The 13,331-nt window shown below is 42.1% G+C and overlaps 1 protein-coding gene across 1 annotated transcript; it reads left to right on the top strand.

Annotated features, from left to right (window-relative positions):
- Nucleotides 1-1,343: 1,343 nt before the first annotated feature.
- On the top strand, nt 1,344-12,769 carry LOC311058502 (CD276 antigen-like; the record flags this gene model as incomplete). The annotated part of the gene is made up of 5 exons (XM_084075964.1): nt 1,344-1,410; nt 1,991-2,329; nt 9,593-9,931; nt 12,019-12,336; nt 12,729-12,769. The coding sequence occupies 5 exons, from the start codon at nt 1,344-1,346 to the stop codon at nt 12,767-12,769; spliced, it is 1,104 nt and encodes a 367-aa protein (XP_083932090.1).
- Between the last annotated feature and the right edge of the window lie 562 nt (nt 12,770-13,331).

The following is a 13,331-nucleotide window of genomic DNA, read 5'->3' as shown; positions in this document are numbered from 1 at the left end:
TCATTCTCCAGGGCATGTCGGAGATATGCACTCTTTGCTATAGCATTGAATGAAAATCCATCCAGCGCGGCAAGCTCGGCCAGAATCGCATTGAGTGGTTTCTTTGCACCGAAGTAGGAGTCGAGTTTCATTTGTTTGCCAGGAGGCCCAGTGGCAGCGTCGCTTGTCTCACGGCTCTCGCCAGCTCCGCTGCCCGACCTGTGGGTGGCCTTGTGTCTAGCCAAACCACTGGTTGACCCTCCACTGCACTTTAATTTTTTTTTGCAGGTATTGCATTTAGCCTCTCTGTCATTCATTTTAGTAAAATCCTTCCACACAGCTGAGCCTGAAGGAGCCGCCATGCTCGCACGGTTGGCGAGGATATTGTGGTGGTAGGCAGCCTAATTGCCAATTGTTTCCGCACTGTATCTGTCCGCAGCCTTTCTACAATTAGTAGTAATTTCTAACAAGAAAAAAAAAAAATCCTGGGAACCGACGTCGGTTCCCGGGACGGTAAATAACACCAGGATTCCCGCATCCCGGGATTCCTGGTGTTAAACCCTAATAGCTATGCTGTTTTGTCTTTTTTTACATTTTCGAATTTGGGTAGGAGTTGTTTAGGAAAGGGTTAAAAATTAACCCCATGGGGCATTTTGTCAGCCTGTTACCTGGCAGAATCTTAAAATACGCCCTTCAAGGATTAAGAAAAAACAGTTGTCAAGGAAAAATCCATCTAAGAATTTAGTAAAAAAGAGAAGTAATAGCTGTGATACGACCATTTTCTGCTATTTATGTGCAGTTTTTGCCCCGAAACAGAGTCAAGATGTGCTTGAATCTTAATAATAACATTTTTTATGAATTCCTTGGGTCCTAATTGTATGGAAACGTGTTCATTTGTCCCTGTAGGTTGTTTATTTGAATAGCTATGCTGTTTTGTCTTTTTTTACATTTTCGAATTTGGGTAGGAGTTGTGTAAGAAAGGGTTAAAAATGAACCCCATGGGACATTTTTTCAGCCTGTTACCTGGCAGAATCTTAAAATACACCCTTCAAGGATTACGAAAAAACAGGTGGCGTCAAAAAGTCCACCCTATGCGCGTGGACCCCCCTTTCCATCTAGACTATTTTCCGGGTTGAATGAGGGGGGAGAGGTTCTTTATGGAGCTATATATCCACAATCCTTCAGCACTCGGCTGTTAATTGCATGGGCTGCTTTGTCTCAAGTTCAATATTCTGTTTCCATGGCTTATTGTGCGTATTCGTATTGCATATTGCATATCGGATATTGCATTCCTTGGCCCCCGTATCGCTGCTTGCAGCTACATTTCTTTCTTTCATTATTTATTTTCCTTTCTAGATATGAAGATGGCATATTCACATTCCATCAAGGGTCTCATAATTTCAGTTCTGATTCCGCTCTACTACAATGAAGGTAAATTACACTGCAGTTAAGCTACATTTTATTTCATTGAAAATTGGCATAGGCTTTAAATGAAATTTTCATTGAAAGAGAGGACAATGGGTTATTTTTTTGTTTTTGTTTATTTTTATTTATTTTAGTTGAATTCTGGTCAATCAACTGTAGGAGCTGTGGATGTTTGCTTACACTATGTGTACTAAGCCGGGGTACAGTATATCAAGGAGAGATATGTGTAGGTAGCATTTCCGAATGCTACCGACACACATTGCCACTCACATAGGCTTAATCTTGTCCTGGGGGATGTAGCACGCACATCAGAAGATGCAGAATGTTTATTCACAACTGTCAATTCACTCCATTGGCTCCCAGTTACTGCCCGCACAGTGTACAAAACACTGATGTTGGCCTACAAAGCAACCAAAGGTTAGCCTGGTAAACCTAGCCTGGTAAACCCTCCCTCCGGAAATCTCATTTCCATTTGATTGAAATAAAATACAATTGAGATTTCTGGAGGGAGGGTTTACCAGGCTAACCAAAGGTATGGCACCGCCCATATCTTAAATTATTCTCTTGTCTTCTCTACTCTTCTCAGGGAAATGCCTGATAGTAAAAACATCTGTTGGAGATGATGCTGTTCTTCCATGTGAGATTGATCCCAACATTGATCCCACCATTGACCTTCCTGGAATGACCTTAGAGTGGAACAGAACCGACCTACCACAAGATCAGTATGTTCATTTCCAGAGGAACTTGAAGGAATATGATGATGGTAAGAATTCTTCCTACGTCAGAAGAACATCTGTATTCATGGCTGAATTCAAGAAAGGCAATGTGTCCCTCAAACTCTCCAGAGTGAAATCATCTGATGAAGGAAACTATACGTGCTCCCTTCCTGAATTCAACAAGAACTTCACTGTTCAACTCATAGTTGGTAAGGCAATTGTACTGAGAAATTATAATTGTGGAAAACAGGTTAATTCAAAGTAGTGTTAGTGTATTTTACACTGTTGAAATGGTTTTCATGGATGAGTCTGTCCTCACTTTTGAAATGTCTTTAGATTGCCTGATAGGGGGTGCTCCTTCCATTCCGACATCTCGCCACTCCGACTAGTGGCTTCCGCGTGCGGTTAGGGAATGGTTAGGGTTGGACTTCAGTGCTAAGCCTTTTTTAGAAAGATCACCCTTTCAGAAAAAGGCAGAGCAAGGAATTTTTGCTCTCGCCATCTTACCTTTGAAAGAAAGTATTTTTGGGATCCTGTTACTCTTTAATTTTAAGGTCTTTATGATTTCACATTCTGTTTAACTAAGTCTTTAACCTACATTCTAAATCTTTGCCATAAGTTCTTTTTGGCTGTTTTCCCTTTTCCTAGAGGGGGGGGGGGGGAAGGATTCCCAATTAGGGTTAACCATTTAACCTTTCTTTAAGGTTTAGGTTTTTAGGCATGTTTACAAACTATAAAATAAATTAAAATTGCCAGTGAACTTTGTGAGAAATGTTCACTGGGGACTGTGCATGGCAGGTAAGTCCAGTCATCCTGAGTCCCACTTGGACCGCATACCAAAAAATCATCCATAATCTCATTATAAGAATGGTACAGGATTAGGACTCAATAACAGATTTAAGAAAACAAATATAGTTTTGGACCATGATGGAGGCGCGCCGACTCAGCAGACCTTAAGGCTGAGGAGACGCGCCCGAGCGCCTCCAGGCGCGAGTGCCCGCGTCGACCAGCCGCTGGGCTGCTAGTCGACTCAGCGCCGTCCGAGTTATGTACCGATACGCACAGAATCGTAAATGATGTTTGTGGGGACTGCGTGTACCCCAACTAACCTTCCCAGTGACTGCTGAGGGCAGGATTGTCCAGATTCCTGAGTCTTTTCTATATTAGACCGCATACCAAAAGGTCCTCTTTTAACTGGCTAAGTTTTCACATTTGCAAAAACATATTCCAACTCTCATGTTGATCCTATTTTAAATGGCTAAGTTTTCACATTTGCAAAAACATTTTATTATTATTATTATCATCCTCTCACCTCTGGGTGTGGAGTTCCTGTTTACAGGGAGGGACTTTTGAAGTACTCTCTCCCCTCTGGGTGTGAAATTAACGTTTTCAGTTGCTCTAATTTCTCACCCCCTTCCTCCCTTTGAAGGGCTGAGTGGGCTGTTTTTTAAGGAAGGGAGTGTCTTCACACCTCACACCTGTGGGTGTGAAGTTCTGTTTTACAAGCAAGGACCCTTTAGGTTCAGGGAGGGGTTGAGGGGTGTGAGAATTGAGTTCACCTAGTAATCACACCCCCCTGTTTATACTAAGTGGTCCCCACTCATTGATAACCCCTAATGGTCCTAAAATGTAAGAGTCTCCACTGATTTCACATTCCTAGTCACCCTCTACTACGGTTAAGGTCAGGGTGAAGGTTTGGGTATTCTTTCCTATTTTAACTGGCTAAGTTAAGGCTTTTAAAATCTACAATCCACCAGCCAAGAGGAGAGGTGGTGCTGCTCACTGTGTTCAGTACTCACTGTTCAGTACTCACTACGCAGTACAATATATTGAAAAAATACAATATTTTTTCTCATTGCTTCAGTACAGACTGTTTTCCAGTATTCCCTGTGCCCAGTATTACATCCCTTTGCAGGGCTGCACTGTGCTCCGTACTAACTGTCAGTGCTCACTGATCAGTACTTTTTGCATAGTACTCACTGCTAAGTTCTCACCGTTCAGTACTCCCTGTCAGTACTCCCTGCTTAGTACTCACTGCGGTTCCCTAGGCCCCAATGGTTGTGGTGATCTCCTCCGTGGTTCCAACTCTCATGTTGATCCTATTTTAACTGGCTAAGTTTTCATATTCGCTAGTCACTGTGCTCAGTACTCACTGCTCAGGACTCACTGTTCAGTACTCACTACGCAGTACAATATATTGAAAAAATACAATATTTTTTCTCATTGCTTCAGTACAGACTGTTTTCCAGTATTCCCTGTGCCCAGTATTACATCCCTTTGCAGGGCTGCACTGTGCTCCGTACTAACTGTCAGTGCTCACTGATCAGTACTTTTTGCATAGTACTCACTGCTAAGTTCTCACCGTTCAGTACTCCCTGTCAGTACTCCCTGCTTAGTACTCACTGCGGTTCCCTAGGCCCCAATGGTTGTGGTGATCTCCTCCGTGGTTCCAACTCTCATGTTGATCCTATTTTAACTGGCTAAGTTTTCATATTCGCTAGTCACTGTGCTCAGTACTCACTGCTCAGGACTCACTGTTCAGTACTCACTACGCAGTACAATATATTGAAAAAATACAATATTTTTTCTCATTGCTTCAGTACAGACTGTTTTCCAGTATTCCCTGTGCCCAGTATTACATCCCTTTGCAGGGCTGCACTGTGCTCCGTACTAACTGTCAGTGCTCACTGATCAGTACTTTTTGCATAGTACTCACTGCTAAGTTCTCACCGTTCAGTACTCCCTGTCAGTACTCCCTGCTTAGTACTCACTGCGGTTCCCTAGGCCCCAATGGTTGTGGTGATCTCCTCCGTGGTTCCAACTCTCATGTTGATCCTATTTTAACTGGCTAAGTTTTCATATTCGCTAGTCACTGTGTTCAGTACTCACTGCTCAGGACTCACTGTTCAGTACTCACTACGCAGTACAATATATTGAAAAAATACAATATTTTTTCTCATTGCTTCAGTACAGACTGTTTTCCAGTATTCCCTGTGCCCAGTATTACATCCCTTTGCAGGGCTGCACTGTGCTCCGTACTAACTGTCAGTGCTCACTGATCAGTACTTTTTGCATAGTACTCACTGCTAAGTTCTCACCGTTCAGTACTCCCTGTCAGTACTCCCTGCTTAGTACTCACTGCGGTTCCCTAGGCCCCAATGGTTGTGGTGATCTCCTCCGTGGTTCCAACTCTCATGTTGATCCTATTTTAACTGGCTAAGTTTTCATATTCGCAACGTTTCGAACTCTGTTGTTCTTCGTCAGGCTATTGTGATTCTCCCTGTGAAAATAATTTAATGGTCCTCCTGTATTTATGTACTGGGAGGTGGGTGTGGCTTTATTCTGCTTTAGCCTATTAATTTGTTTGGGGGTGTGGCTGGGTGGCCTTTGTTTTTTCCTTTGTCCAATCAGTGTATCTATGGGTGTGGCTTATTTCCTTCATTTTCACTCTGTGTCTCTGGAGTGTGCATGGCTTGTTCTCTTGTGAGATTGTTTTAAAAATAAGAGAAAAGGAAAGAGAAAAGGATCTTTGTAAACCTTCCTTCAAATGTTTGAGGTACTCGCTGGTTAGGGAATGGTTAGGGTTGGACTTCAGTGCTAAGCCTTTTTTAGAAAGATCACCCTTTCAGAAAAAGGCAGAGCAAGGAATTTTTGCTCTCGCCATCTTACCTTTGAAAGAAAGTATTTTTGGGATCCTGTTACTCTTTAATTTTAAGGTCTTTATGATTTCACATTCTGTTTAACTAAGTCTTTAACCTACATTCTAAATCTTTGCCATAAGTTCTTTTTGGCTGTTTTCCCTTTTCCTAGAGGGGGGGGGGGGGAAGGATTCCCAATTAGGGTTAACCATTTAACCTTTCTTTAAGGTTTAGGTTTTTAGGCATGTTTACAAACTATAAAATAAATTAAAATTGCCAGTGAACTTTGTGAGAAATGTTCACTGGGGACTGTGCATGGCAGGTAAGTCCAGTCATCCTGAGTCCCACTTGGACCGCATACCAAAAAATCATCCATAATCTCATTATAAGAATGGTACAGGATTAGGACTCAATAACAGATTTAAGAAAACAAATATAGTTTTGGACCATGATGGAGGCGCGCCGACTCAGCAGACCTTAAGGCTGAGGAGACGCGCCCGAGCGCCTCCAGGCGCGAGTGCCCGCGTCGACCAGCCGCTGGGCTGCTAGTCGACTCAGCGCCGTCCGAGTTATGTACCGATACGCACAGAATCGTAAATGATGTTTGTGGGGACTGCGTGTACCCCAACTAACCTTCCCAGTGACTGCTGAGGGCAGGATTGTCCAGATTCCTGAGTCTTTTCTATATTAGACCGCATACCAAAAGGTCCTCTTTTAACTGGCTAAGTTTTCACATTTGCAAAAACATATTCCAACTCTCATGTTGATCCTATTTTAAATGGCTAAGTTTTCACATTTGCAAAAACATTTTATTATTATTATTATCATCCTCTCACCTCTGGGTGTGGAGTTCCTGTTTACAGGGAGGGACTTTTGAAGTACTCTCTCCCCTCTGGGTGTGAAATTAACGTTTTCAGTTGCTCTAATTTCTCACCCCCTTCCTCCCTTTGAAGGGCTGAGTGGGCTGTTTTTTAAGGAAGGGAGTGTCTTCACACCTCACACCTGTGGGTGTGAAGTTCTGTTTTACAAGCAAGGACCCTTTAGGTTCAGGGAGGGGTTGAGGGGTGTGAGAATTGAGTTCACCTAGTAATCACACCCCCCTGTTTATACTAAGTGGTCCCCACTCATTGATAACCCCTAATGGTCCTAAAATGTAAGAGTCTCCACTGATTTCACATTCCTAGTCACCCTCTACTACGGTTAAGGTCAGGGTGAAGGTTTGGGTATTCTTTCCTATTTTAACTGGCTAAGTTAAGGCTTTTAAAATCTACAATCCACCAGCCAAGAGGAGAGGTGGTGCTGCTCACTGTGTTCAGTACTCACTGTTCAGTACTCACTACGCAGTACAATATATTGAAAAAATACAATATTTTTTCTCATTGCTTCAGTACAGACTGTTTTCCAGTATTCCCTGTGCCCAGTATTACATCCCTTTGCAGGGCTGCACTGTGCTCCGTACTAACTGTCAGTGCTCACTGATCAGTACTTTTTGCATAGTACTCACTGCTAAGTTCTCACCGTTCAGTACTCCCTGTCAGTACTCCCTGCTTAGTACTCACTGCGGTTCCCTAGGCCCCAATGGTTGTGGTGATCTCCTCCGTGGTTCCAACTCTCATGTTGATCCTATTTTAACTGGCTAAGTTTTCATATTCGCTAGTCACTGTGCTCAGTACTCACTGCTCAGGACTCACTGTTCAGTACTCACTACGCAGTACAATATATTGAAAAAATACAATATTTTTTCTCATTGCTTCAGTACAGACTGTTTTCCAGTATTCCCTGTGCCCAGTATTACATCCCTTTGCAGGGCTGCACTGTGCTCCGTACTAACTGTCAGTGCTCACTGATCAGTACTTTTTGCATAGTACTCACTGCTAAGTTCTCACCGTTCAGTACTCCCTGTCAGTACTCCCTGCTTAGTACTCACTGCGGTTCCCTAGGCCCCAATGGTTGTGGTGATCTCCTCCGTGGTTCCAACTCTCATGTTGATCCTATTTTAACTGGCTAAGTTTTCATATTCGCTAGTCACTGTGCTCAGTACTCACTGCTCAGGACTCACTGTTCAGTACTCACTACGCAGTACAATATATTGAAAAAATACAATATTTTTTCTCATTGCTTCAGTACAGACTGTTTTCCAGTATTCCCTGTGCCCAGTATTACATCCCTTTGCAGGGCTGCACTGTGCTCCGTACTAACTGTCAGTGCTCACTGATCAGTACTTTTTGCATAGTACTCACTGCTAAGTTCTCACCGTTCAGTACTCCCTGTCAGTACTCCCTGCTTAGTACTCACTGCGGTTCCCTAGGCCCCAATGGTTGTGGTGATCTCCTCCGTGGTTCCAACTCTCATGTTGATCCTATTTTAACTGGCTAAGTTTTCATATTCGCTAGTCACTGTGTTCAGTACTCACTGCTCAGGACTCACTGTTCAGTACTCACTACGCAGTACAATATATTGAAAAAATACAATATTTTTTCTCATTGCTTCAGTACAGACTGTTTTCCAGTATTCCCTGTGCCCAGTATTACATCCCTTTGCAGGGCTGCACTGTGCTCCGTACTAACTGTCAGTGCTCACTGATCAGTACTTTTTGCATAGTACTCACTGCTAAGTTCTCACCGTTCAGTACTCCCTGTCAGTACTCCCTGCTTAGTACTCACTGCGGTTCCCTAGGCCCCAATGGTTGTGGTGATCTCCTCCGTGGTTCCAACTCTCATGTTGATCCTATTTTAACTGGCTAAGTTTTCATATTCGCAACGTTTCGAACTCTGTTGTTCTTCGTCAGGCTATTGTGATTCTCCCTGTGAAAATAATTTAATGGTCCTCCTGTATTTATGTACTGGGAGGTGGGTGTGGCTTTATTCTGCTTTAGCCTATTAATTTGTTTGGGGGTGTGGCTGGGTGGCCTTTGTTTTTTCCTTTGTCCAATCAGTGTATCTATGGGTGTGGCTTATTTCCTTCATTTTCACTCTGTGTCTCTGGAGTGTGCATGGCTTGTTCTCTTGTGAGATTGTTTTAAAAATAAGAGAAAAGGAAAGAGAAAAGGATCTTTGTAAACCTTCCTTCAAATGTTTGAGGTACTCGCTGGTTAGGGAATGGTTAGGGTTGGACTTCAGTGCTAAGCCTTTTTTAGAAAGATCACCCTTTCAGAAAAAGGCAGAGCAAGGAATTTTTGCTCTCGCCATCTTACCTTTGAAAGAAAGTATTTTTGGGATCCTGTTACTCTTTAATTTTAAGGTCTTTATGATTTCACATTCTGTTTAACTAAGTCTTTAACCTACATTCTAAATCTTTGCCATAAGTTCTTTTTGGCTGTTTTCCCTTTTCCTAGAGGGGGGGGGGTTATTTTTTTGTTTTTGTTTATTTTTATTTATTTTAGTTGAATTCTGGTCAATCAACTGTAGGAGCTGTGGATGTTTGCTTACACTATGTGTACTAAGCCGGGGTACAGTATATCAAGGAGAGATATGTGTAGGTAGCATTTCCGAATGCTACCGACACACATTGCCACTCACATAGGCTTAATCTTGTCCTGGGGGATGTAGCACGCACATCAGAAGATGCAGAATGTTTATTCACAACTGTCAATTCACTCCATTGGCTCCCAGTTACTGCCCGCACAGTGTACAAAACACTGATGTTGGCCTACAAAGCAACCAAAGGTTAGCCTGGTAAACCTAGCCTGGTAAACCCTCCCTCCGGAAATCTCATTTCCATTTGATTGAAATAAAATACAATTGAGATTTCTGGAGGGAGGGTTTACCAGGCTAACCAAAGGTATGGCACCGCCCATATCTTAAATTATTCTCTTGTCTTCTCTACTCTTCTCAGGGAAATGCCTGATAGTAAAAACATCTGTTGGAGATGATGCTGTTCTTCCATGTGAGATTGATCCCAACATTGATCCCACCATTGACCTTCCTGGAATGACCTTAGAGTGGAACAGAACCGACCTACCACAAGATCAGTATGTTCATTTCCAGAGGAACTTGAAGGAATATGATGATGGTAAGAATTCTTCCTACGTCAGAAGAACATCTGTATTCATGGCTGAATTCAAGAAAGGCAATGTGTCCCTCAAACTCTCCAGAGTGAAATCATCTGATGAAGGAAACTATACGTGCTCCCTTCCTGAATTCAACAAGAACTTCACTGTTCAACTCATAGTTGGTAAGGCAATTGTACTGAGAAATTATAATTGTGGAAAACAGGTTAATTCAAAGTAGTGTTAGTGTATTTTACACTGTTGAAATGGTTTTCATGGATGAGTCTGTCCTCACTTTTGAAATGTCTTTAGATTGCCTGATAGGGGGTGCTCCTTCCATTCCGACATCTCGCCACTCCGACTAGTGGCTTCCGCGTGCGGTTAGGGTTAGGTATAGGGTTCGTTAACGTCGGAAAAGCGAAATGCACCCGTCTGATAGTTATAGCCCCGCCAGACCAGAACGGCCGAAGGCGAGGGATTATATTTTCGATTCTGTCCGTCTGTTTCTGTCCGTCTGTACTAATCTCAGTCACCGCTGGACCGAAAGGCGGGAAACTATACACACACACACACACACACACACACACACACACACACACACACACACACACACACACACACACACACACACAGACCAAAGAAGAACCTCTGCCTCAATTATTGCTAATTAATTGCAATTATTGCGGGCGGCTGTAGCGTCCAATGATCTGTGGGTCGGAGGTTTGAATCCCGGCTCCTCCTGTCCACATGTCGAAGTGTCCTTGGGCAAGACACTGAAACCTACATGGCCTCCAATGATTCGGTCATTTGCGCTATAAAAATGCAATTAATTATCAGTATTATTAAATATTTTTTGCTACTCCTACATATTTTGTCCAAACCCTTAAGCAAATCAGTTCACATTAACTCTACGATTGGCATCCAAAGTTTGCGGGAGGGGCCCGTTTTGCCAAAAATGCCACAAATCATGTCCCAGTTGGCCAAGGAAGATCTGCCACCCCAAATGTTTCAAATCAGCCTCATGGTGGTGATATAACAGGTCGTAACACAGCCTTGGGTAGGCAACCCGACACAGAGGAGTGCACTTTTCTAGTTATTTAGATCATTTTATGTTGATATAGTACATACACAAATCCTGTAGCACCCTCTTCTTGCACGTCACTTCAAGGATAACCAGTCTCTCTCAGACAATATCAGACTGCACACCATTTAGCTGATTCTAATCACAAACTTAAGTTTTAGATGCTTTGGGTGGTACAGAACAAAAGAATTGCCTATAGGGGTCTGTCTTTTTTGTCTTTGGATATACTCTCAAGACAATGTTTCCAATGGATTTAAATGAAAAAACAAATAAATGTGTAGGTTGTAAGCCATTATTGTCCTATATTACAGTCAGGCTGGTCTATGAATGGCTTCTTCATATCAGACATGCATGGAAATGCTTTGAGACAGAAAGACGTAATCGGTTTGAAATTAGTCTCTCTGGCTAAAATCAGAGAGTGCAATCATACCTGATTGGCCAGACCTGACACAATTTTGCAAAGATTTTTAAAAGACTAAAGTCTCACAAGAAGATTTTGAAAAGGCTTTTCAAAGACTTCAGGTCTCACATCAAAAGACAATTTGTCACAGACTAGGTCAATATCCTTTTGAGATTATTTCCCATCATGTTTGAAATACTTTATTACAGTAAGAACAGTGTACAACAATGTCATTATTTTTCAAATCTTATGAAAACGCATGCCCTTCAAAAAGCGACTTTGACGGCCCTTTGTACGGCCCCAGTGGCCAATGTGGCGTATACGTATTTGTCTACGCCCGAAATGGCTGTCATTTCTCCTTCTCCTAAGCTCTGCTAAACAGCAGAACAAGAAATGCATTGTTTAGTGTTTCAGTGCCTTGCTCAAGGACACTTCAATAAAATGCTGGTGCTAGGAAGCTCACAATTACCAGGTGACCGGTGTTCTACCTGCAGTCCAGTTATTACTGGACACTGTTACAAAACAAGTCAACAAGACCTGTTCTGGACAACAAATGCATACAATATAAGAAACAATATTTCACGATGTAAAGTTTTTCATGCAGGTGTCGTTTCATACACGACACCTGTTTGCCGGGACATTTCTTGTTGTCTGCAAAGTAATATTTTTTTAGAAGCAGCACAGATTTAAAACAAACATGCAAGTGAGATTAAGTGACGATCCTGTCTCTAACGGAAACTCCTGAGGTTAAATGCATCTAAATGAATGAAACTGTGGTTTGTCGTCCACAGTACCTCGTCAGATCGCTGCAGTGGTTGGTGAAGATGTGGTTCTGCCATGTAAACCAGACTTCACAGTCCCAGTTAGTGAACCAACAGTGGAATGGACCAGGAACGACCTGACACCTCAGAATGTCCATGTCATCAAGAATGGCCAGGAAGTGTCTGTAGAGCAGAACTCTGTCTATAAAGACAGGACCTCTGTGTTTGTAGAAGAACTTGAAGTTGGCAACGTTTCCCTGAGAATCTCTGGAGTGAAGCTCTCTGATGGAGGCATTTACACGTGTAAATCAGGGAAGGTGGAGGAATGTGTTGTTCAGCTCATTGTGGGTAAGTGGCAAGTGCATTTGTTAATCATATGGTGTTATGATTTACTTGTGATGAACACAAGAAATGAAATTGAATTGATGAAAAACTGAATCTGCACACATTTAAGTATACTCCAAAAATCAGTGTACCTTTTCATACTGGTTCAACATGGTTCCCTCATGACATTCAGTAGAGTGGTTTAAATTATCCTATTATTTAAAGAATATAACAGAGGAGAGTGTCGGGTGGTGAATGAGTGTAAAATAAAAGGCAGAGTAGACGTTTACTGTAAATGGCCCCAGAAGAGTTTTAAAGGGAAAGAAGCAAAGAAGTTGTCTCAAAAATGCATTAAAGAGTTATAAGTTTTAGAATTTGTTGTGTTGGTTTAATTCTGGTATTTTCTCTTATTTCAGGTGAGCACAGCTCAGACAGTGATTCTGAAGAAGGTAGGTAACCATGCTGTTCATTCACTTACCATACCTATATTGAATCAGACATAGCTTAACACATCAAGTTAAAGCTGTACTATGTAACCTTTTAATAACTACATAGCATATCATGTCCCACAAAAATAAAACGTATTTTAAGCAACAAAAAAAAAGACTGTAGACTGAGGGGGGTCGCTGCTATTGGCTTTACTGTATTACGTTGTCTGGTTCAATATGTGCTCATCTAGGCATTCGAGCTCTGCGCGACGCACGGGAAGTAACGTCAAACGCGTATTTTTTTAGTTTTTTTGTGTTCCAAAAACGGCAAATAAGACCTGCAAAACTTTGGTTGTCACGGATCAATATATGTTATTTGTACATTTATTTTCTTCCTAAATTGGTGTAAATATTTGGAAGCTTCGGGATGTAACAATGCCAAAGACTCACGACAATATCACTATTTATTCACAGTGTCCAGTTTTTGTTTATCTCTTTTGTTCTCCCAATTTAGTCGTCATGCCAATTATTACTTCCGCTTCACGATCCTTTTGTCTAGGGAATAACGGATTGTCACATAAGGGTTTCTTT

The sequence above is a fragment of the Gymnoscopelus microlampas genome, assembly GCF_963454915.1.
Source record: "Gymnoscopelus microlampas genome assembly, chromosome: 13".
Taxonomy (NCBI): Eukaryota; Metazoa; Chordata; class Actinopteri; order Myctophiformes; family Myctophidae; genus Gymnoscopelus; species Gymnoscopelus microlampas.
Note: the sequence above shows the minus strand (reverse complement) of the source record. Positions and strands in the feature narration are given on the sequence as shown.